The sequence below is a fragment of the Myotis nattereri genome, assembly GCF_964212035.1.
Source record: "Myotis nattereri genome assembly, chromosome: 6".
NCBI classification, from domain to species: domain Eukaryota; kingdom Metazoa; phylum Chordata; class Mammalia; order Chiroptera; family Vespertilionidae; genus Myotis; species Myotis nattereri.
In genome coordinates, this window is record NC_138081.1 from 62,908,739 (window position 1) to 62,935,325 (window position 26,587).

The window sequence follows — 26,587 nt, forward strand, 5'->3', positions numbered from 1 at the left end:
GCCTCAAATAGGGTGAATAGCAAGCCATCTTAGTAGTCTGGGTAAATAGTCTCAAGCTTTGTTTTGTGACTTCTCTATGCGTATTTTTTTTTTTAATTTAGGTTTTCATTTTGAAGATGGTATACTAAAAATATAAATTTATTCTGCGTCATCTGGATGATCATCTGGATGGCATGCAATTTCAATGCTGGTCTTTTTGTTGTTATTTTTTATAACCCCTTAGGCACCATGCTGGACTCTCATTTGTTTATAGGCTAATGAAAAAGAAGAGAAGCAGATTTATTAGGCAATGCTGTATTCTTGCGTAGCAAAAGCTCACACTGCCAGGTAAGAAGAAGTAACTTCCTTGCTCCTTAAATCGTTTCAAGCATAAAAATGATGGGAACCTTCTCAATTTATCTAAAAAGCTACTGAAACCCTGATAGTAAAATCTGAAAATAGAGCGCACAAAAAAGAAAATGTTATATACAACCACACTTGTAAGTGTAGAAAAAATATCCTAGATTAAAAATCAAGAGAAAAAGTATCTTGTAAGAATAATATACCATGACCAAGTAAGGTTTATTTCAGAACTATCAGAATGGTTTAATGTTGGAAAATACATTAGCATAATTGAGAAATCAATAGGTCAAAAGATTAAAAACTTCATGATTACCTTGATAGATGCCAAGAAGGCACTTGGTAATCAGCATCCATTCCAGATGAAAATACTTAATAACCTTAGGAAGAAACATTGGAAAGGACCCATTTGAAGAGGCCCTCTGTCACTCCCACTATTTAATAACATCCTTCTAGAATTCCTAGCACATAATTAGTCAAGAAAGGAAATAAGCACGAATAACAGGAAAGGAGGAGTTGAAACTATACCTCTTCTCTAAATGATATAACTGATTATTTGCAAAACTCCAGAGACTCCACTAAAAAAATCTATAAGAACCAGCAAGTAAATTTAATAAGGTGGGCAGTTACAAACAAATGTTAAACGTTTTCTAATATACTGGTAGTAATGAACTAGAAAATGAATAGAAAAATTATCTCATTCAATAGTAACAAAATATCTAGGAATAAAATTAAGAAAAGTGTATATTTTTGTTAAAGAAGGATACAAATATTAGACAAAAAAGATATTTCATCTGTCTCTATGAGAAGATTTACTAATAAAGATGCTAATTATTGTCCGATTATTGTTTAATGGAAAACAATTTCTTCCACTGGGATTTGTTGTAGAACTTGACAAAATTCTACATATATCCCAAAGCCTGGCACACACTAAGCACTCATTTTATGGAATAAGTGAAAGAATACCCAGGAATAATTTCAAAACAAAATGTTTTGAGGAGAAACTTATATTTCTAGATTAAAATGCATCATAAAGTTTTAATACCTATATTCTATATTAAAGGTTGTAATAGAAAGAGGAAAAGAATAGAAAATTCAGAATTTTACAATGAGCTTAATATTAATAAGATGGCATTTCAAATCTGTAGTAAAAATATGCATAATTTAGTAAATGTTATTTATAAAATTGGCCTACCACCATCTGGAAATAATTAACTTAAATCTTCATCTAACATATAATTTATTACAATAATTACATATTAATTAGAAAGAATTATTTTTAAAGGATGCAATTTTACATATACCATAGAATCACAATTAATTATTAGCAATATGGATAGAAAAAAGAGAAGGCTAAAGAATGTATCCAGCCCTAACCGGTTTGGCTCAGTGGATAGAGCATCGGCCTGCGGACTCAAGGGTCCCAGGTTCGATTCCGGTCAAGGGCATATACCTTGGTTGCAGGCACATCCCCAGTGGGGAGTGTGCAGGAGGCAGCTGATCGATGTTTCTCTCTCATCGATGTTTCTAACTCTCTATCCCTCTCCCTTCCTCTCTGTAAAAAATCAATAAAATATATTTAAAAATAAAAGAATGCATCCAATTCTTAACAGGATAGCTCTGGGGTATCACTGCTCTTTCCAGTTTTCTGCGAGCCCTTGAGAGACATAGAGGATAGGAGCACAAATTTGATTTGAATCCCAGTAGATCTGAACTCCAATCACTTGCTGGCTGTCAACTGTGGGCAAATACCTTAACCCCCCTAATCCTTAGGTTCTTCATGTACTGAAAGTGGAGATAAAAATACCTACCTCATAGGCCTGTTATGAGAATTAAGTAGGGGAATGCATGCAATGCATTGAGCATAGACTCAATGTACAGAAAATGCCCAATAAATAAGATCCGATATGACTTTTGTAATGAGAAAAACTTTATTAGAAAAAGAATATTTGGAATCGAGGCAGTGATGGCTCTACTAGAGTACAGTACATTGCCACAGCTTCTGGAAATCCAAACAGTGGAGGCTAAATTTAGTCTAAAACACTGGAGCTAATCTCAAATTTTGTTTCCAGGTCTTTGAAAGTGAGAAATATCCCACGTATTATATAGCAAGTGCTGCATTGTGGGTATTCCACTAAGTGAGATGTTTAGATATTAAGCAACTTCCATGTGTTCCAATGTGACTAATTACAAGGGTGCCACCTATAGACATAAATTCTACCAAAACCAATCAATGAATTTCAAAAAGAGCCATGAAATGAAAAATCTCATTCTTCCTTAAGAAAAACAGAAAATAAAAAACCCCGTCCTAACTGGTTTGGCTCAGTGGATAGACCATCGGCCTGCGGACTGAAGGGTCCCAGGTTCAATTCCGGTAAAGGGCATGTACCTTGGTTGCGGGCATATCCTCAGTGAGGAGTATGCAGGAGGCAGCTGATCGATGTTTCTCTCTCATTGATGTTTCTAACTCTCTATCCCTCTCCCCTCCTCTCTGTAAAAAATCAATAAAATATATATAAAAAAGAAAATAAAAAACCCCAAACCTGTGTCTATTCTTAAATATATAATAAGAAGTGAGGTATAGGAAGAAGCACATGGTCAGGAGAAAGAACACTGGAACTTTGGGAACCAGGGTTTAAGTCTCAGCTATGCTACTATCTGGGTGAGTTTCAGGAAGCCATTTAACCTTCAACCATCTTAGTTTTCTCATCTGTAAAGTTACATTAATTGATCTTAAGGCTTCTTTTAGTTTCACTGCTTTATGGCCTTTTGAATTTAAAATTAATAGTTCCCAAACAGGACAATCTGATTTATAATCAGAGCTAACATACAAGCCTAAAACAGCAACGATAGCAGCAACAACTCAAACTCCATGAGTCAGGTGGAGGGTGGTGTCATGACTGGCGTAGATAAAGGTATAAATTATGCTCAGTCTCTGGCCAGCTGGCAGACTCATAAAAGGAATGCAATCTAAATCTGGAAGCTCTTTCTGTTTCCTTTCCTTAGAAGTCTAGAATTGAAATCTTTTCTGTTTATGAATCAAGTTGATGTAGACTCATTTATTCAATCACTTATTAAGGTGTAAGGTACCAGAGATATCAACATGAGCAAACCAAGTCCTTGCCAGCAGGTAACCAGGCTTAATTGTTAACCCAAACTTAAAAAACACATTTTAAAAAGACAGATCAGAGGAGAAACCAAGATGGCGGCATAGGTAAACAGCAGAAATTGCTGCCTCACACAACCACTTCAAAAAAACAACTAAAAGACAAAATGGAAATCATCCAGAACCACAGGAAGGCTGGCTGAGTGGAAATTCTACAACTAGAAGGAAAGAGAAAAGCATACCAAGACTCAGAGGAGGTGCGGAAGTAAAGTACAGAGGTACGGAGGCGCATGTGGAGAGGGCTAGCGGCTGAGGACATGGTTGTCTTTTTCAATGGGTAGGGAGTCTCAAGCTCTGAGCTCCAGTTCTGGGCGAGTCTCTGGGGACCCAGACTCATACGGGAGAAACTGGACTGTCTGGGATTGGTTGGAACTCGAGTGTAGCTTTCTCTCGGAGGTGCTTGCAGCGATTGCCGGGACACTGAGAAGCGGGGCCTCTGAGGGCACGCATAGCTGCTTGCTCTACCCTGTTGATCCCCTGGGACCCCCGCCTCACTCAAGCTGTGTGTCAGCTTTTGCATATGAAAGGCCTGGCCCTTTGCAATCGGAAAATTACCTAACAAACTACAGCTGGCCCAAGGCCCCAGGGCAACTTGCATTGCTTCACAGCTGAGTTCCTGCTGGGTAGCCTCAGGAAGAGGCTAGATTAGCACCTCCTTAGAGATCCAGGAGCCAGTGTGCCTGGAGGTCAGAGTGGGACCATCCAGATTGCAGCTCCTCAGATCCATAAAGGACACATTCAGGGGGCAGACTCAGTGAGCACCAAAGCCTCACTGAAGCAAGTCTTGCCTTGGAAGGGTGTCTCCAGCACAGAAGTTCTCCCACCACAGACACAGCTGATTCTCACAGCCAATTGGCCTGGAGGTCAATTCCTCCCAGTGATACCTACAACAATCAAGGCTTAACTACAACAAGAATGTGCACAAAGCCCACAGCGGGGTGCACCAAGAGTGTCCACCTCAGGTAATTGGGGAGGCTGAGCCACTGGGCCCTATAGGACACCTAGCATACAAAGCCACTCTATCAACACAGGGAAGCATAAAAAATGCAGAGACAAAGAAACAGGACACAAATGACAGAAATGGAGGAAAGCAAAGTACTGGATATAGAGTTCAAAACCACACTCTTAAGGTTTTTCAAGAACTTTCTAGAAACCGCCGATAAATTTGGTAAGACTCTCAAAAAGTCTGGTGAGACTGCCAGTAAATGTAGTGAGACCTTCAAGAAATCTAGTGAGACCCTCGAGGTTATGAAAAAGGACCAACTAGAAATTAAGCATACACTGACTGAAATAAAGGATATTATGCAGAGTTCCAACAGCAGACTAGAGGTTCACAAGAATCAAGTCAAAGATTTGAAATACGAAGAAGCAAAAAACACCCAACCGGAAAAGCAAAATGAAAAAAGAATCCAAAAATATGAAGATAGTGTAAGGAGCCTCTGGGACAGCTTCAAGCGTACCAACATCCGAATTCTAGGGGTGCCAGAAGAAGAGAGAGAGCAAGATATTGAAAACCTATTTGAAGAAATAATGACAGAAAACTTCCCCTACCTGGTGAAAGAAATAGACTTACAAGTCCAGGAAGCACAGAGAACCCCAAACAAAAGGAATCCAAAGAGGACCACACCAAGACACATCATAAATAAATGCCAAAAGCAAAAGACAAAGAGAGAATCTTAAAAGCAGCAAGAGAAAGACAGTCAGTTACCTACAAGGGAGTACCCATACGACTGTCAGATGATTTCTCAACAGAAACTATGCAGGCCAGAAGGGAGTGGCAAGAAATATTCAAAGTGATGAATGCCAAGAACCAACAACCAAGATTACTTTACCCAGCAAAGCTATCATTCAGAATTAAAGGCCAGATAAAGAGCTTCACAGATAAGAAAAAGCTAAAGGAGTTCATCACCACCAAACCAGTATTATATGAAATGCTGAAAGGTATCCTCTAAGAAGAGGAAGAAGAAGAAAAAGGTAAAGATACAAATTATGAACAACAAATACACATCTATTAACAAGTGAATCTAAAAATCAAGTGAATAAATAATCTGATGAACAGAATAAACTGGTGATTATAATAGAATCAGGGGCATAGAAAGGGAGTGGACTGACTATTCTTGAGGGGGGGAGGCGTGTGGAGGATTCGGGAAGAGACTTAACAAAAATCGTGCACCTATGGATGAGGACAGTGGGGGGGGGGGGGGGTGAGGGCGGAGGGTGGGGTGGGAAACGGGTGGAGGGGAGTTATGGGGGGAAAAAGGAGGAACAACTGTAATAATCCGAACAGTAAAGATTTAATTTTAAAAAAATAATAATAAAAAATAAAAAAGACAGATCACCTTGTTTTTTATTTTCTGCTTCTGTGAGAAGCCGTTCTCTCACAGTCTTAATAGCTTCTTGAGTGGCCTCAGCTATAGTATTTTTTTTTAACGTATCCAGGGCTTTATCAAAACGTGGCTGAACAAGTTTGGCATAGTCAACTACCTGCAAAGAATATTTGAGAAAACCAACATAAGCACAGTTACACATTGTTCATCTATAAGTATATATCTATATATCTATATCTATATCTATATCTATATCTATATCTATATCTATATTTATGTATCTGTATCTGTGTCTATTTCTATATCTTTACCTATCTATCCTAAAAATCTTTTTCTTAATATTATTTTTTGAAATATGTTTTTTTATTGATTATTTTTCGAAATAGAGGAAGGGAGAGGGAGAGAGAAATATTGATGTGAGAGAGAAACATTGATCAGTTACCTCTGTATGCACCCTGACAGGGGATCGAACCAGCAACGTGGGCATGTGCTCTGACTGGGAATCAAACTGGCAACCCTTTGGTGTTTGGGACTACACTCAACCAGCTGAGCCACACCAGCCAGGGCTAGCTTACAAATCTTTAATGCTACTTGAGCTTTGTTATTTTCAGAATTCATTTATTTTTCAACACTTGCTTTCATAGAAATTCAGTCATATTTTTCATGTAGGACTATATATCTATTTATGAATGCATCATGTAATGTATCTTCAAGTTACATATATTTTAAAAATCAACTTTGTATAATTTACATATAATAAAAGGTGACCATTTTAAGTATGCAGCTTGATGAGTTTACATAACAACAACCACAATCAAGATAAGAACATTTATATCGCCTCCAAAGTGCCCTCATGCTTCCTTATAAGTTACTACGTAATCTTTTCCAAGCTTTTCCCCTTTATCGTAATGTTTTTGAGATTCATCAGTATAATTGTTTATGTCAATAATCTGTCAGTTTTATTGCTGAGTGGTATCACTGTAAGAATATATCTTTTTTTTTAGTTTATCTATTGATGGACATTTGGGTGGTTTCCACTTTTTGGCTATTATCAGTAAAACTGTAATGAACATTTCTGAAGAAGTCTTTTTGTGAACACACGTTTTCATTTCCCTGGGGTAAATATCTAGGAGTGGAATTACTGGGTCATATGGTAAGCATATATTTGACTTTATAATTAGCAATTAAACTGTTTCCAGAGTGGCCGAACTAGTTTGCATTCCTATCAGCAATGTGTGAAAGTTGCATTTACTCTACATCCTCACCAACACTTGGTTTGTGAATCTTTTAAATTTTAACCATTCTAATGGGTGTGAAGAAGGGCTTTGATGTAGTTTAAATTTACATTGCCTCAATCATTAGTAATTTTGAGCTTCTTTTTTAGCACTTCTTGGTAACTCACTTACCTTCTTTTTTTAAGCATGTGTCAACTTTGGTCCATTTAAAAAATTGGATTAAAATTTTATATATATTCTGAACGTAAGTCTTTCATCAGGTAGGTAATATTCTTCATATTTAACTGTTACAAGTAGATTTCTACGTGCCATTTAAATTTAAATAATATTTTCATACCTCTAGATTCCATTTTGCTTTTCCTTCAATATCTTACATTATTTTATTCCATACCAATAAATATACATTCATACCATTACTTTTAGTGGATGTGCAGTACTGTATTAGCTAAATATATTACAAGTTATTTAACTAAAATACCAATAATATGTACTTAAGTATATATGTTTTTTATATTATAAACTAGGCTATGATGAATATACTTATGTATAACTCTTTTAAAAAATATATATATTTTATTGATTTTTTTACAGAGAAGAAGGGAGAGGGGTAGAGAGTTAGAAACATCGATGAGAGGGAAGCATCGATCAGCTGCCTCCTGCACACCCCCTACTGGGGATGTGCCTGCAACCAAGGTACATGCCCTTGACCAGAATCGAACCTGGAACCCTTCAGTCCCCAGGCCGACGCTCTATTCAGTGAGTCAAACCAGCTAGGGCTTATGTATATCTCTTTGATAGTTTCTATAAAATAGAATTGACAGTTCAAAGGATATGCATGGATTTTAGGCTTTTATACATATTTCCATCACCATCTCTAATGGTTATACCCTTAGCAGCAGTGTATGAGAACGTACTTTTCCCCATCCTAATCACAAATGGGTCGTTAATAGTGATCTTTCAACTCTAACAGCTGACATGACATATCTCTAGTTTTTTGTCATCTCTCCGCTTAAGGGCTATTTGTATCTATTTTGTAAATTGTCTGTTGGCTATATATTTTTTCCATTGCGGCTTCCTCTGTATATTGATTTTTAAGAACTCTTTATATTTTAAAATTGTAATTCCTTTGTCTGATACACACTGTGATGGTTTTAAAACATGTCCATAAATCCTCTAATACTCCTCCCCACAGAAGGTGGAATCTAATTCCCCTCACATTCCATGTAGGCAGGACTTAATGACTAGCTTTAAATGAAAGAGTATGATGCATTTTTCATTAAAGCAGTGAAAGGCCAAACCACAATGATAGGACACACCCATAATGCTTATAATAAAAAAAGAACTTGTAGCCAGGCAGAAGTGGTTCAGTTGATTTAGCATCGTCCTGTGCACTGAAAGGTTACTGGTTTGATTCCCAGGCAGGGCACATACCTGGGTTGCAGGTTTGATTCCCAGTGGGGGTATGTACAGAGGGCAAGCAATTGATGTTTTCTCTCTCCCTCCCTTCTTCCCTCTCTACCTCCCTCTCTACCTCCCTCCCTCCTTCCCTCCCTCCCTCTCTCCTTCTCTTTCTCTCTCTGATCATGTTCTTGGGTGAAGATTAAGAAAAAAAAATTGTATGGTCAACACACAATACAATATACAAATGATGTATTATGAAATTGTACACCTTAAATCTATGTAATTTTATTAACTGATGTAACTCCAATACATTCAATAAAAAAGAAAAAAGCCGAAACAGGTTTGGCTCAGTGGATAGAGTGTTGGCCTGCGGACTGAGGGGTCCCAGGTTCGATTCTGGTCAAGGGCATGTACCTTGGTTGCGAGCACATCCCCGGTGGGGGATGTGCAGGGGGCAGCTGATCGATGTTTCTGGCTCTCTGTCTCTCTCCCTTCCTCTCTGTAAAAAATCAATAAAACATTTAAAAAATAAATAAAAAAGAAAAAGAACTTGTATGTAGACAATATAAGGAACTCCTACTGATAATATGCAAAAAATTTTTTAAATGGGCAAGAGACTTGAAAAAATACTTTTAAAAAAGAATATATGAATGGTCAATAAACATGAGAGAAGTCATTAAAGAAGTGCAAATTAAAACCACCGTGAGAAACACCTGTTAAAATGCCTAAAGTTAGAAAGACTGCCCCTAACAAAAGTTGGCAGGAATGTGGACTAACAGAACTCTCATACACTGCCGACAGGATTATAAATTGGCAAAACTAATTTGGAAAACAGTTGGCATTACCTACACAAAGTGAACATATTCATACATCCCCATGTCCCAGAAATTTTACCCCTAGATATAGCTCCAAAATATATAAAGATATGCATGTGTACACTAACAGACAAGCATAAGAATGTTTAGAGCAATATTATTCCTAATACCCCAAACTGGAGTTAACCCAAGTTTTATTAACACTCAACTGCATAAACAAATTGTAATATAATTCAATCAATATAATACAATCCTATATAATAAAAGCCTAATATGCTAAGTGTCCAGTCGTCCAGTTGGCCATTCAACCAATCAAAGTGTAATATATTAATGATATACTAAGGCCACTCAACTGCTTGCTATGACATGCACTGACCACCAGGGGGCAGACAGTTGACTGGCCAACCAGTCGCTATGACATGCACTGACCACCAGGTGGTAGGTTAGCTTGCTGCTGGGGTCCAGCCGATTGGGACTGAGTAAGATGGGCTGGACATGCCCTGGAGCCCTCCTGCGGTCCCTCCTGGCTGGCTAACCTCCCGCATCCCTTCCCCGCCCCGATCATGCACCGGTGGGGTCCCTTGGCCTGGCCTGTGCTCTCTCGCAATCAAGGACCCCTTAGGGGATGTCAGAGAGCCAGTTTTGGCCTGAAGGCGGAACAACCTGTTTCTATGATGTGCACTAACCACCAGGGGGCAGATGCTCAACGCAGGAGCTGCCCCCTGGTGGTCAGTGCACTCCCACAGTGGAAGCGCTGCTCAGCCAGAAGCTGGGCTCACAGCTGACAAGTGCATCAGCAGTGGTGGGAGCTCCTCCCGCCTCTGCAGCAGCGCTAAAGATGTCCGACTGACGGCTTAGGCCGGGTGCAGGCTGGGCTGAGGGACCCCACCACCACCACCACCACCAAGTGCATAAATTTCATACACTGGGCCTCTAGTAAAACAATAAAAATAAAAAATATATAGCTATATGCAACACCATGCATAAATAAGAAGCATTACATATCACAATCATAACGTTAAGTAAAAGAAACCAGGCACAAATAACATTAACTGTTTACATCCATAAAGAAACACATGTAAAAATAACCTGTGGTATGTAGACATATAGTTACATGGTAAAACCATAAAAGAAAAGCACCGAAGTGAACACTATAAAGTTCCGGGCAGAGGTTCCCTTTGTGGAGAAGTAAGAGAACTGGTGTTGGGAAGAGGCATGAGGGGCCTTCTGGGATGCTGGCAACATTCTCTGTTTGACCTGGGTGGTGGCTCTATGGGGGTTTGTTTTGTGATAGTTCAGCGAGTTTCAACTTTTCTGTATGCTTGTTATATTTTACAATAAAACAGTTCAAAGCAAATAGAAAACGTTACCCCTGTGTTTAAAAGAACTCAACAGGACTCGAAGTAAATTCAGACTCCTTCCTAGGCCCTGCATAGCTCTGACTACATCTTCAGCCACCTTCATCTTGGGCCACTCCTCCTTTCACGCCCTACGCTCTCGCCATGCCGGCTTTCATAGCATTCCTCTACACACCAATCCCTCCTCAAATGCTTTGGCTCTGTCTTCACATCACATCCCAAATCTGCTCACTTCTTCCTACCTCCACTGCTATCTCTCTGGTCCAAGCTAAACACAGCTTCTCTTCAGTTACTGAGTGTGGAGAACAAGACCGCTGAGGGGGGAGGCCAAGCAGTTGGCAGGCCAGGGAGCTGGGAGGGTCATCCTAGTAATTACTGAAACCACCAAGAATGATGACAGGAGTGAGTACGTTGTAGAGAACTGTCCACATATTCAGTCCACAGTGAGCAGGAGGGGTATAACCCAGGAGACCCGTGGAACCAGGAGAGGTAATGGGTGGTGTCATCTGTACGACATAACAGTCAAATCTGGGGCTTTGGGGGAGCAGGGAGGGGCTATGGTCTGGAAGCGACAATGAACAGCAAGGGGGATGCCTTTCCCACTCCAAGCCCAAAGGACAATGACCCAAATGACAGCGTAAAAATTAAGAAAAGTCAGTACAAATCCTACAAATTCACAAATCCTACAAATTATAATCAAGTTTAAATAGGTAGAAAGCTAGCCAGCTAGCTAGGTTAAGTAGCTACCTTTCCTTTGTAATGTTCTGCAAGCAAATTGCAAAGTGTTGTTTTCCCTGAAGATGGAGGTCCAAATACAAATACTTTGAATGGTGGTGCAGGCATTGGTGGAAGAAGATAGGGGCGTGGGTTCAATAAAAATGCTCTTAATGTTTCTTCTGATGCCAGACAGTACATTTTACCTAGAAAACTTAAAATATACCACAATCATAAACAACTGAAAAGAGATATGGGGAAGTTTTGAAATTAAGTTCTGAAAATTATTACTTACCTTACAGAAAGGTCAGCCATTCCTGGATAAATGTTACCTTCTTTTAAAGTCACAGGACATGAGCGTCCCCATCTGCTTCTCTGCCATCTATATCTTGGTGCAATAAGTTTATAAGATGCAAGAGTACGAAACAGCTCATCCTATTAAAAACAAACATTAAAAACATTAAATATGTGGGCATAAGTTTTGCTGAAATTAATGGCATTATTTTATTTCTTATTTGATAGTGCTGTAACTTTCTAAGAAAAAATTTAGAAGGCAAATTTTGGCTGTTTTTCTTAATTGCAACCATTCTGTACTTGTCCAAAATTTAATAGGCATATAGTTTTCATTTCTGTTATAAGACCTTGTTTGAATTTTACTGAGCATTTTCTCTTATAAGGTAGAATGAGCATAAGCTAGCTAGAGCGTTTTCTATGATTTAAGAAAACAGATACTGAAAAGATTATTGAAAAGATTTGAAAATGTACCAAATTCTTAGTCAATTTACCTAAGTTTTTAAATAGTAAGATGCTATATACAAATTATTTTTGCATTTATTTAGCTCTTCCTAGAATGTAAAGTTGCCCTCAGCAATGCGGTCACATGGGCCCCATGTTGATGATCTCCAGAGAAGTGAACTACTTCTCTACAGGCTGCAGATTACTGAGAGGTTCACTGTCCTTGGGCTACCTTAGCAGGGACAAGAGAATTGGGGAGAGAAGGCATGGGGGGCACTGCCAAGGGTGACAGGGTCCACGTTGGCTCCCTCCCACCTTCCGATGTGGATCGAACACTAGCTGCTTGCTCCAGAGGTGACAGTGGAGGATAGATGAGAGTGGGAGCTATGGTCTTGCCTGGACCACTGCCGCATCCCAGAGCAGAGAGGCAGGCACAGTACAGAGATGTTGCGTGAGTGTCCCCACCTGAAGGCTGGGAGAAGTAGCTAAGGACAAAGGAAACTGCCCATGCGTAGGGGAGCTACATGAGACCGAGAACCTTGTTGGTGGCCCTCCCTCTCCCCGCCCCTTCTCCACGGAATCCACAGATGAGCTAGGGACTGAGATGTACTCGGACCAGTCAGGAGGCAGTCACTCATTCCTTATCATCCTTATTTCCTGTCCCAACTTGGGAAAAATGTTTTAATAGCCGACCATGTTTCTGAAGCCACATGTGTACAGGTGCTGAGGGGCTACCAGAAGATGAGCTTTCAAATAAGCTGGATGTTAGAGTCTTAAACACTATCAGACTCCCTCTGCTTAACAAGGCAGATAACACATGCATTTGTGCTTGCTGCTTCCCTAAAGCCTCGTGAAAATGACAGCAGGGGAATGAACACAGGAATAAACTCACGAGGACACCGACTGGGAGAAGAGACCAGGGGAAGTGATAGCTGACCCTCCACGGCCTCACATTTTTGTAGCTAGAAAGCAGATGGATGAGTGGTCGCTGACTTACATCAGAAAAAGCTAAAGGCTCAGTGCGGCGACAGGGATGGGTGTGTGTGTGGGGGGGGGGGGAGGGGGACAACAAGGATCCAGTTCATTCACTCTTCAGAATCCTCCAGAAGCTCGTGACCTGTTGACACTAGGCACCTCCGAAGACGCGGAATGGACAGCAGAAGATAGGGAGACTGGCCGCAGATCTTTAAAAGGAGGTGCTAGTGGCCAACGCCACTCTCCATCTCACTCTGAGTCAGCCAACTCTGTCCCTCAGCCCCACCACCACCACCTCTCCTGCAACCAGAGGCTTCATCTTTGGAGAGACTCGGCCAGAGGATCTTGTAAGAGGGACCCCAGACCCAGCCACGGTGAGAGGAGGCACAGGAAAGTTGACAGTTACAGCCACCACACTCAAGCTCGCCTCCTGAGCCTCTAGCCGAGGAACCTCTGGGCCGTTCCATGATCCAGCAGCTGCCCGGTTAATGCCTGGCACAGCCGTGGCTCTTCAGCGCTGCTGCCAGCTCTGCTGTGATTGGGTGAATGACCCTGCACAGCTCAGCTAACTTGCTGGGCCCAGCACAAAATAAAAACGCAGAGCCTTTGTTCTAAAGTGATTCAACATTTCAAGACTGACAGCTCAGCATTAAACTAATTGTGGGTCCCTTCTAAGCATGGGGCCCATGTGACCGCACAGGCTGCTAGCCCACCAAGCCAGCCTTGCCCCTTCAATACAGATGTTAGCTACTTTGAGTATTACCGTTGGTTTTAGGCATTTTACAAGCGTCATTTTATATAATACTTATAATGACACCATGTGGCAGGGGATAGCCTCCCTTTTTCAAACAATTGAACAAAAGGTAAGGTTAAGCAAAGTCACAGGCTGGTAGGCTGTCGATCTGAAATTCAAATCTGCCTGATTTGAAAACCGGTCCTGTCACTGTCTACTGTGCCGGATGCCAGCCTGCCCTGCCCTTCCTCCCACCACAAACTCTCATGCCCACCCCCACCCGCACCCCACTCCTCTCTCACAGCGCATCAAACGTTCCAGCCCTCACACTCCTCGCCAGCAGGTGCCAGTTCACACTGAGGTCCCGTGCCTCTCACCCCTTTATGCCAGTGGTTCCCATTCCTGGCTGCACAGTAGAATCTGCAAGGATGTTTTTGGTTTAAAATTTTTTTTTTAACTGTGGTAAATCATATATAACCTAAAATTTACCATTTTTACCATATTAAGTGTACAATGCAGTGGCATTAAATACACTCAAAATGTTGTGCAACTATCACCACTCTCCATTTCCAGAGCTTTTTCAAAAACCCAAACGGAAACTCGGCACCTGTTAAACAGTAATTTCCCCTTCTCCTTCTCCCCGCAGCCCCTCGCAATCTCTGTTTTACGTTCTGCCCCTTTGAATTTGCCTAGTCTAGGTCCGTGGTCAGCAAACTGTGGCTCGCGAGCCACATGCGGCTCTTTGGCCCCTTGAGTGTGGCTCTTCCACAAAATACCATGTGCAGGCGTGCACATACAGTGTGGTTGAAACTTCGTGGCCCATGCGCAGAAGTCGGTATTTTGTGGAAGAGCCACACTCAAGGGGCCAAAGAGCCGCATGTGGCTCGCGAGCCACGGTTTGCCGAGCCGCAGTTTGCCAACCACTGGTAGGTGCCCAAGTGTAATTACACAGTATCTGTCTTCTGTTTCTGGCTCATTTTGCCAGCACAAATGTTTTCAAGGTTCATCGATGTTTTAGCATGTATCAGAATGTAATTTCCTTTTAAGTCTGAATAATATTCCATTGTGTCTACATGCCACACTTTGTTTATCCACATGTCCATTGACAGACATCTGGGTTGTTTCACCTCCTTGCTGTTTGCTATGAATATTGGTGTACAAACACCTGTCTGAGTCCTTGCTTTCACTTCTTTTGGGTATATCCACAGGAGCAACATTTCTGGTTCTTATGGTAAATTTATGTTTAATATTTTGAGAAAAGACCAAACTGTTTTACACAGGAGCTGCACCTTCCTCGACAATACTTGTTATTTTCCATTTCTTGGACACACATACATATATGTACTTTTTAATACTTAATGGTGGTAATCTTGGAGTTTTGATTTGTATTTCCCTAATGACTAGTGATTTGAGATTCTATTCGTGTGTTTATTAGCCATTTATAAATCACCTTTGGAGATTTCAGTCCTTTATATCCAACTCCTTTATATTGATTTTCTAAAGTTCACCTGCCTTTAGCTGAAGGGCATCCATCTAAAGTCCTTCAAAACGTGCAGAAACTTCAAGATTTATCAAGCATGATAAGCCAGGGTTCTTGAATGTCCCAAACTTTAAAGTGGGGTTCCTCAAACTTAAGCAGGGATAGACATCTTCTCTGGATGTTGTAAAAATACATTCCCAGTTCCCACCTACAGACAGACATTCTGGTTCAGTCATTCTGGGATGTGGGCCTCCGGAATCTGTATTTGCGGTAAGCTTCCCAGGTGACTCTTTGGAGGTGGTCTGGACTGCCAGGGAGAAACACGGCTTGAGGCATATAAATAGTGACTCCACTGTACACAGTCACAACTTCTGCCCTTTTGTGAAAGAGAGGGCAGGCATCCTAGTCATATATCATATGAACTATATAAACTTAGGCAATAATTTCTAAGGACAACCTTTCCGGCTGGGAAATTCTTCCAGTTTTATGGGTCCTTTAAATTTTTCCTTCATTGATGACCTCAAAGAGGGAGCTCAGAACACAGCCTCTGTGCCCCTCAGGCCCTGTCTTCCCTTCCAGCACCAGTTTGTTTACCGAAGTCCCACCACATATTCCAGCTATGTTTACCCATGAAGATCTAGGGATTACATGTCACAGGATAACATAAGGACCTTCCTTCAAAGATTGCTTTATTTGAATTATATCATCTATTTAAAATTCAGGTGTTTTGTTTTTTAATTTCCATTCATATAGGGGAAACTGAACTTTCCAGTAGGATTAAATCTCCAGTTAAAGCCCTGTGGCCCCCTTAGCACTTAGCATTTATAATTTGATCACCATCATATGCACAGTACATCAGTGCCTGGAACACAGCAATTATTCCAAAATGCTGGTTGAATGATTGAAGAAATGAATGTGTGCTTATAGAGTTCAGGGATTTTATGTCTCTGCTTTCTCTGGTGCTGCAAAATTTTAAAAGTGAACTTGGTTTCTTCTTTCTCATTATTCCTGTGATTTGGTTGTTCTGCTTTTATTGTTTTTCTTTGTTTCATAACTTTTGTTGTGTTTGGTGTCTATAAGAATATTGTGATAATATTACAGCTTCTTCCCAGAAATCAAATTCATTTTTAGAAGAGGCATTCCAAAACTCCTTTTAAACCTTGGATACAAATTAAGGTAACAATATATAGTAAGAAGGTTCACTTTCAAACAGTTAAAAATAACTTACATTGTCCATTGCATCATTCAGTTCTTCCTCTGCACTCTGAAGTTTAGTTAAAACAGCTGCTCTTCTTAGGTTCAGATATTTAAGTCGCTCTATGACCGTCTAAATGGAAGGAACAGATCTTTAAATACATTGTTCAAACTGGCATTTGAGGATTTCAAATATTCTGAAAAAGTGACGAGCTCATGAGTAGAATACATCCTTGCTTCTTCCTAGCTTCTGGTTGTTTGCTGGTAATCTATGGTGCTCCTTGGCTTATAGATGCATCACTCCAATCCCTGCCTTTGTTGTCACATAGCCAACTTCTCCCTGTGTGTCTGAGTCTCTTCTCTTATAAGGACACCAGTCACATTGCAATAGGGCTCACTGCACTTCAGTATGACCCCATCTTAACTTGATTATATCTGAAAAGATCCTATTTCCAAATACAGTCACATTCATATGAGGTTAAGACCTCAACATATCTTTTGGGCGGGACACAATTCAACCCACAACAGTCCTCCCTCTGGTCCTCAAATATTCATGTCCTTAGAGGTCTAGCTCTACGGGACCTCTTCGGGCGGAGGGAAGACATCCATGTGAAGACAGGGGCAGATGTTGGAGTTATGCTGCCACAAGCCAAGGGAGGCCTGGGGCTACCAGAAGGCAGAAGAGGCAAGGATGGATCCTCCACTAGAGGCTTTGGAGGGAGCATGACCTTACCAACATGCTGATTTTGGACTTCTGGCCTCTGGAACTCTGAGAGAATAAATTCCTGTCATTTTAAACCACCTAGTTTATGGTACTTTGTTATGGCAGCACTAAGCAACTAATACAGACACTCGGTGGAAGAATTTGAAACATAGAGTCTGAGATGAGAGAGAGTGAGGTAGACAAAGTCCTGATGGTACATGGTAATCTGTGGTAGATTGTATTGTGAGTTCACAGTTCACCCTCCCCTCCCTTCCCTTGCTTGTTCCCTAGTTAATGTTGGATAAAGGACACTCCCTATCCCATTGGTGTTGAGCTTCTCCATGGAACTTGTTTTGGCCAGTGGAATGTGGGCAGAAGGGCTAGGGTCCCATGCCAAATGGGGCCTTAACAGGCTTGTCAAGTTTCAACCAGACCTACTGGAGTTTCTGCCTTCGAATTGAGGAAAGTGTGTTGCAAAAAGTACTCAAATTTTGAATACATTTTGAAGCAGAAGCCTGCTGTGGATGCTTGATGGATTGAATGTAGGATGTGAGAGAAAGATAAGAGCAGCTTGGAATTTTCAGCTCATCCCTTATCCTCCAGAGAAGGGAGATGGGCTAAAACAGAGTTATTAATTAGTCATGCCTATGCAAAAAAGCCTCCATCAAATCCCAATAGTATGAGGTTTGGGCTTCCAGGTTAGCGAACATGTCTACACCAGGAGGTTGACACCCCCCAACTCCACGGGGACAGAAGCTCCGCGACCCTCTCAGACCCCACCCTATGTATCTCTTCATCTGGCCGTTCATCTGTATCCTTTATCATGTCCTTTAACAAACTAGTCCTTCAGGTGCCCACCCACCATCCAGAGGCCATCCAGGAGCTGACTTGGAGTCACCTCAAAAGAATCAAAGATGCTTCTAGTGCTCTTATCTCTTAGGAAACCACAAGCATTTGGGAACTCTGTGCCAGGAACCATATATATTTGGTCTCTGTGCAGAGACCCATATATATTTTCTATTATCTCACAGATATCTAATAGTCACCTCAGTTTTAAACATGCAAGATAAAACTCATGACCCACTACACACACCCACTCCAACTCAAATGCACTCCTCCCAGTCTTCCCCTCTCAGTAACGTCAAATCCATCCTTCCGGCTGCTCATCCTTAGACTTTCAATTTTCAAATAATTTCAGATTATCTCTCACCAGACTAGCTTCTGCCCTTCTGCCACACCAATTTACAACCCCAGTAGCAATGTATGAGGGTTCCGATCTTCCCACAACCTTGCCAACACTGGTTAGTGTCTACTTTTGTTGCTGTTTTTTAATTTCAGCTGTCTCGGTGGGTGTGAAGTGGTATTTCATTATGGCTTTGTTTTGCATTTCTCTAATGACTCATGTTGAGCATCATCATGAGCTTATTGCTGCTATTTGCTTTAACTTTTCTTTGAGGCAATTTTTGCCATACAGAGATTTTAGATTTAAGTGTAGTTTTGATTTTAATATAAACAAAATGAATAAATACAACACCAAATTTTTAAGTGTCAAAATAAATGTTTCAAACAATAAATGGTTAAACATGTAAATATCTTTCTGATGTTTGTTAAAATAAGTACAAGCCAGTCAACAACTTTTTGATTTTCTAAACTGTGGGATATTTTTATTAAAAATTGCACTCACATTAAAGAGGTCCTCTGGGGGCTTATTTCCATCAAGCTCAATGAAATACTGGGGATTGTGTTCAGCCATTATTTCCTACAGATAATAGAAAAGAAACCTTATAATCTAGGATCATTGGGAAAACTGAATACAAGAGCAGAATCTTAATATACTATGAGGAAATCTTGAAGTCTAAATTGTGTTACACATGACATAATATATGTTGTTTTCAGTGCTCGAGCTATTCAAAATGACCATACTGACTTCTATTCCTTTCAGCAGGGTATGGGTGTTTGCTTTACCATATTCTCACTAGCATTAGGAAGTCTTATTCCTTGTTCATCTTCTAAAATTTGATCATGAAAATGATACTTCATTATTCAGATTAGCATTTCTTCATACTCAGAGAAGTTAAAAAATTTTGAGAGGCCTGTTACTCTTTTGTCTTTCATTTTTGTGAACTGTCTGCTCATATTTGTGGTCTATTTATCTCAGAAGGGTGAGAACTTACAGGTTAAGAAAAATCATTTCTATGACCTTTTCGTAATTGATGTGGGTATATTTCCAGGTTATCTTTTGAGTAAGGTTTTTAATTGTTTTATTTCTCGAAGTCTTACATGTAATGAAATTGAAGCTATCATTTTTTCCCTTTGTGATCTCATCACTTGTACGGCTGAACATGTGTTAAGCATTTACCACTTGCCATTCTTTGGGCACTGCACTGGGCATCGGGGATGCTAGTATGTAAGACCTTGTCCCAACCCTTGAAGAGACTAGCTCTGTTTATTTTCCCCTGTAAATACAGTTTTCTAATTTTCTGAATCTGATTTTAATTATGCTTTATTTCACTTAACACATTGTGCACCAGTAGTTTTCTTGCTAGCTTTACTCAACGGCCAGATAAGTTTCTATTGAACGAGTACAAAAAACGTTTTACAAAGTATCATACTTTAAAAAGATATTAGCTTGTAACAACATGTAATAAATAACTTCAAAATGCAATGGGTATTTAATTTTAAGACGTGCCTTTAACATTTATGTAAAACACTGTGTCATATAAAAACACGAGAATGCTGGTGCGCCGCCTGCAATGTGCTAAGGACTGTGCAGGAGGAAAGAACGTTATACACAGACATGTAAATGGCTGTTAAGAAGTTAAGTTTAAAGGCCATGGACAGAGAGGAGGAGGAGAGGAATAAAAGATATACAGGAGAAACAATTAAATTTCTCATTTTGGTGGGTAGATCATGAGAATTAAAATGATCCACATATTTGTCTTTAAAATATATGAACAGTATAAAACAGCATAAAACAAATTATTTTAGTTTCTCTATCCGATGGGAAGAGGCAACTTGAAGACTTGTTTTTTATTTATTTTTGTTGTTGCTTAGCATGATGTCTAGCCAAATACCCAAGTTTAATAAATTTATTCTTGTTGAATAAATTTTCAACACAATTTGGCTATCTCCCCTGGATTTTTGGCCTATAAAATATGTTTTTCACATAATTGTAATCTTAGTAATCATATTTTTAATGCTAAATAATTACAAAAATGATGGCTTTATCATGTTTACATATAACCAACTTGGAATAGGATACTCACAGAAACCAATCTGGGGGTAATGCTTCTTTAGATTGCAATTTAAATTAACTTTAGAATAAAAGATGTACCTTAAGTGTACATTTGTTTTGACAAACCCATAAATTACAGATTGAAAATGATTTCACAAAATAGTCTGTTAGCATGGGTTTTCCAATCTCCAACCATATATGAATCCCCTAATAACTTTTGAAAAAATGCAGTTCATTTATCATGTTTCAGCAACACTGATGCTTTGTAAGAGTAAAATAATATTGTTTTGTGAAACAGCCTTTGGGAAGGAAGCCTTATTCTAATAGCATTCTACCAAATTCAAGTGAAGGAGAACCAGAAAGGTGACATATGGGGGTGAATAAGTGTGAGAGCTATTTAACTAGTGATAGAATACAAGTATCTATATTCCCATTTTTAGCAATATATCTTGTTCTTACTTCTAAAGCACGAAGAATCATATCCTTATAAAGTTTAACGATATTCTCAATATTTTCCATATAATCCTCTGGCCTCTGAACTAAATGTTGAAGAATTTCAGCCACCACCTGCATTTCGGCAATAAATGCCTAAATGGAAAATAAAAGATTTTAAATACTTTATGTTAATGATTATTTAATTTATAAGCCACATCCCTCCCTCCTTACATCTAGATGCCATTTTGGTGTGAGAAGCAGACAGAAGGGAAAATTAAAGTCTGAGGATTTTTATTTAAGAGAGATTAAACACCGTATGGGGCCCTTATCAGATGGAATAAAACTTGAGGTTGATTTTGGTATTTAGTAATGTCTTTGTACTTCTCAATGAGTATGGAACAGCAGGGAAAGAACATCATCTTTTTAGAGACAAAATAAAGAAATTAGATTTCCTCTGAAACCTGAGCTACTAGTTCATTCATTCACTCATTCAGTAAAGACTGATCGGGTGCCCACTATGTGCAAGCAGCTCTAGGAACTTGAAATACTAAAGTGAATAAAACCAACCAAGTCGCTGGGGATAATGGACCATGCATTCCAGTTGGGGCATAAAGAGCATAAACAAGTAGACAAATTCACATATAACAGGTTAGGTGGTGTTCAGTACGAGGAAGAAAGATAATGCAGGATAGAGGGAAGGGAGACTAATGGGAGAAGGTGCTATTTTAATCAGGTGGTCAGGGAAGAGTTCCTTGAAGAAGTAATAGTTGAGTAGAACCCAGAAGGAAATGAGGGAGAGAGCCACACAGATTTCTGGAAAATAGTATTTCAAGGCAGCGGGAATAACGCATGTAAAAGTTCTCAGCCCAAGGCCTGAAAATGTTCAATATCATACTTATTATCCTATTATTATTTTATGTAATATCTGCTATTTTCTGTTATCCATGCGATCATTTAATGTAATTCTCATGAATGTTAAAAAGTACAGTATATGGTACTGGGATATTACCTCTTCTTCTTCTTGCTCTTCCTCTTCTTCCCCTTCCTCTTCTCCTCTTCCTTCTTTATGGGCTTCTTTCTTTTTTTTCCTTCGATTCTCAATGACTTCCGGATCCCACTGCTCTCTTGTGTAAATGTACCCGGTAGTACTGTGCTGCCTTTGCCCAGAAACTTTTTGGCATAAATCATAGTCAGGGCACTAAGGAACATTAGTAATCATTTAAAACATGTTGAATATGCTTTTACTTCCTATTCACATATTATGCAATACATATACCAAAAAATTCTTTAAAACCCCAAGCAAATGTAGTATTTTAAGTGTTATTTTGTGTCAGGTTTCATTATATAACCTTTATGGTATGTCAACAACCTTTATGGTATGTCAACATTTTTTGTTTGTTTTTTGTTCTTTTTTTAAAAAAATTTTTTTATTGTTGAAAGTATTACATGCCTCCTTTTTCCTCCATTGACCTCTTCCAACCCTCCCCCATCAACAATTTTCTTTATCCAAAATTAATATATGTAATAAACGTCAGAAGTTTTAAGATAAAAAAGAGGGTTAGACAAACAGTAAAAAGAGTTAGAGAAATACAGTAGAAAGTCAGTTTAGCCTGCACAGGAAGATTCTGTCAAATTAATTTCATAAGGAAAGAACATGTGGTGTGTGTGTGTGTGTGTGTGTGTGTGTGTGTGTGTAGGAATATTATTCAGCCATAAAAAAGAATGAAATCTTATCATTTGCAACAACATGGAAGAACTTAGAGCAGTGGTTCTCAACCTTGGTTGCACATTAGAATCACCTAAGAATCTTTTAAAAATCCTGATTTCTGGGCCTCATCCTTTGGAAATTCTGTTTCTTTGTTATGGGGTAAGGCCACAACATTAGTAACAAAGAAAGAGAATTTCCGGAGGATGAGGCCCAGAAATCAGGATTTAAAAAAAGATTCCCAGGTGATTCTAATGTGCAGCCAAGGTTGAGAACCGCTGACTTAGAGGATATTATGCTAAGTGAAAGAAGTAACAGAGAATGACAAATACCATATGATTTCACTTATATGTGGAATCAAAAGACCAAAACAAACAAACTAAACAGAAACAGACTCATAGATACAGAGAACAAACTGATGGTTGCTAGAAGGGAGAGGAGTTGGGGGGGGGGGGGTTGGGTGAAAAAGATGAAGGGAGTAAGAAGTGCAAATTGGTAGTTACAAATCAGTCACAGGGATGTAAGGTACAGCATAGGGAATATAGTTAATAATATTGTAATAACTATGTATGATGTCAGGTGGGTACTAGACTTATTGGAGAGATCATTTCATAAATTGTATAAATGTCTAACCACTATGCTGGACACCTGAAACTAATCTATATATATAAAAGGCTAATATGCTAAGTGTCCGACCATTCGACTGGTCACTATGACACGCACTGACCACCAGGGGGCAGACGTTCAAAGCAGGAGCTGCTGTGACACGCACTGGCCATTTACAGAGAAAAAGCACCATCGATCTGGTGCCCACAAAGCAACACTTGGCTTCCCCCAAGTGGGACACTGTCCCTGCCACCACCCCAGAGTGGCATCCCACCAAATTGCAGCCAACGCTGCCAAGACTCCATGGCGCAAAATGTGGCCCACAGCCCAGCCCAGCCGGGAAACAGTCACTGTGGGCACCGGGTAATGATGCCATGTAGCAACGTCCAGCTTCCTCTCCCTAGTGACTAGCCTCCTTGGAGTTTCTTTAGCCCAAGAACCTGACTTGCTTTATAGCCAGGTACAAACATTTTACACTTTAACCAAATGTCTGTGAAGCGTTTTTCCGTGCTTCATCTCATTTGATCCCCACAGAAATCCTGGAGTAGGTAGACAGGAGACTTGGTAGAAGCCTATTTTCTTTTCATTAGCTGGAAAACGGAGATTTAGAAAGCTTAGAAACTTGACCCGACTGAAAAGTAAGAAATGGTGGACCTTGAAAATGACTTCAGGTTTTCTCACTGTGCAGAATATAATCAAACACTGCTACAGTTAAATATTTTGCCCTTTGTTCTCCCTGCGTGATCTACAATAATAATCTGCTTTGTGTTGATATTTACTGCTGTGTTGCTGACAATTACCTGAAAGAGAAGTTGGGGTGCTTCACTGGGCTGGAAAAAGTTTAGCTAAATCAGAAAGCAGGTCTAATTAAGCAAGTTTATCTATATATTTAAAGCTCTCTCTGGCGCCAATCGCACGTGTATGTTTTGATCTGTCATTGTTGATTGTGAATTTGGTTGACACTTCTGTTATAGAGAAAGGGTGAATAGAGATATTAAAATATTTCTTCTCATTAATTTCCTTTCAATGTGCACGAATTTGTGCACCGGGCCACTAGTAGAAAATGATATTAAATGTCAAGTTGAAAAAAGTTAAGAAAAGGATGAGAATGGAGAAAAATGGGGGAATATCTACATATTTTCAACCAAAAGGTATACTGTGCATTGACAATATTTACAGTTTTATGGGTGAAGTATTTCATAAAATGCCAATCACTAATGGGGCCTGAAAGGTTATTTATTCTAGTCCAAACTTTTCATTTTGTAAATGAGAAAACTGAGTCTGGATAGTAAAGAGAAACAAACCAAAATCAAAGTCTATAAGTAATTTCCTTCTTTCAAAGTGCTTTCACATGTGTAATATTTGACTCAATTCTCAAATTAATCGTGTAAGAGAAGCAATCCCATATTACGATGAAAGTCATTCTGCTGATCAGAGAAGAAATGCGCTGGCAGGTTGACTATGGTCTCAGATCACAATGTCATGAGGGCAAACCACAACCTGGAGCCAGGCTTCTGGCCCATAGCCCACGTTCCGTGGCACACTAATAATGATAATAGGGGTTAGGGCTACATATCCTGCTCCGAATAATTTTTAGGATAAAAAACTCTGGATTATGGTTTAACATTATGGTCTCAAACATTATGGTGTAACTGTATATAGGGAACTGTAAATAGACATTCCTGCTCCCCTGTGTGATTTAAGTCTGGAGTGAGGCTTAGACATTCTAACAAGCATTCTCACTGACTCTCATGTGGCAGTTCATGTACCACATCTTTGAGAAACAAAGAAGGCAAGAAAGTTTAGGACCTTCCTTGCTCATTTTCTGATTTCTTCAGGCCGCCTTGATGTGGCAATGGGAGGGCTATTTATTGAGGCAAGACTTCTATTTAGACTTCCACATCTTTCACAAAAAAATCTCAACCCATTCAGGTAATTTTTAAAATGTTTATGCTCTTAATCAACAACACAGAATACCCACATTGCAGGTCCTTGACAAAGACTATTGCCTTGAGTTGTCTCCTGTTTTCACTTGTAGAAACTGATTAACAAGGGGATCAGTCTGAAGGACATGTCTCTGAGCAGTGGTCCTCAAACTTCAGCAGTCACCTAAAGGACTTTTCAACAGATAGCTGGAGGCCATCCCCAGAGTTTTTGACTCATAGTTTGGAGGTGGGGACACAGAATTTGATTTCTTTCTTTTTTTTTTTGAATTTTCAATTACAGTTGACATTCAATATTATTTTATATTAGTTTCAGGTATACAGCAGGAATATGCACTTCTAACAAGCTTCTGAGTGCTGCTGATGCAGTTGGTTTGGAAACCATACTGTGAGAACCACTGCTGCAGGAGATCACTGGCCCTTAACCATATATATATGGTTATACTATATATATATAGTATTACAGACTCTTTAGAATATGATGAAAGACATAGGCTTTTATTTCATAAAAATGCACATACATATAAAATTTTGTACGTAATTTCAGGAGGTTCATAAATGCTGAAGGAATTATGGATCCCAGGCTAAGAACTTCTGCTCTAGAAATTCCAGGTTTTGTCCCCAAATAAGACTAAACCAGCGGTTCTCAACCTGTGGGTTGCCAACCTGTGGGTTGCGACCCCTTTGGAGGTCGAACGACCCTTTCACAGGGGTTGCCTAAGACCATCGGAAAACACATATATAATTACATATTGTTTTTGTGATTAATCACTATGCTTTAATTATGTTCAATTTGTAACAATGAAAATACATCCTGCATATCAGATATTTACATTATGATTCATAACAGTAGCCAAATTACAGTTATGAAGTAGCAATGAAAATAATTTTATGGTTGGGGGTCACCACAACATGAGGAACTGTATTAAAGGGTCGCAGCATTAGGAAGGTTGAGAACCACTGGACTAAACCATCATGTACTGTGTGTTGTACTGAGTTCAGTCTCACATTAGGACCTCTGATTGCACTGCAGAAACTGCCATGGGCACTCACTATCACACTTATAAATGGGGTTCAGGACTTCATCCTCTGCATTAACAATCGCTTACAGTAAGATCCATGTAAGATATTTCTCTCCTTTTAAATAGGACTCGTTTTCCCTGGGGAATGGCTTGCTTGCCTTTTCATGGTCAATGTAAATTTTATGTAACTGGCCACACTTCCCCTTCTACTCTGGCTCATCAAACTTAGAACCAAATTGATGCCCGAAATTTAGTAAGCATCTGGCACTATAGCCTTTGTGCTCTTGTTCCACCATGTTTTAAAATTCCTATACAATCTATCTTTTCCATGGCTTAGACATTATGTTTGGCTTCAGTTAATTGTTTGAGATCTTTTCTTCTCTCTATTACACACATTCACGTATGTGACAGTCTCAAGATCACAGGGATTTCGATTGGTCTCTGACCATGACCTGTGGCTGGGGCT

The 26,587-nt window shown here is 39.6% G+C and overlaps 1 protein-coding gene across 1 annotated transcript in view; it reads right to left on the reverse strand.

Annotated features, from left to right (window-relative positions):
• The window catches only part of AK9 (adenylate kinase 9), a 99,001-nt gene that overhangs the window by 64,372 nt on the left and 8,042 nt on the right, over positions 1-26,587 (reverse strand). The window contains exons 6-12 of the mRNA XM_081093563.1: positions 21,855-22,043; positions 20,870-20,998; positions 18,860-18,934; positions 16,507-16,605; positions 11,651-11,790; positions 11,389-11,569; positions 5,845-5,989 (exon numbers count right to left, since the gene is read on the reverse strand). Of these exons, the coding sequence (XP_080949689.1) occupies positions 5,845-5,989; positions 11,389-11,569; positions 11,651-11,790; positions 16,507-16,605; positions 18,860-18,934; positions 20,870-20,998; positions 21,855-22,043 (958 nt within the window). The remainder of the gene's footprint in view (positions 1-5,844; positions 5,990-11,388; positions 11,570-11,650; positions 11,791-16,506; positions 16,606-18,859; positions 18,935-20,869; positions 20,999-21,854; positions 22,044-26,587) is intronic.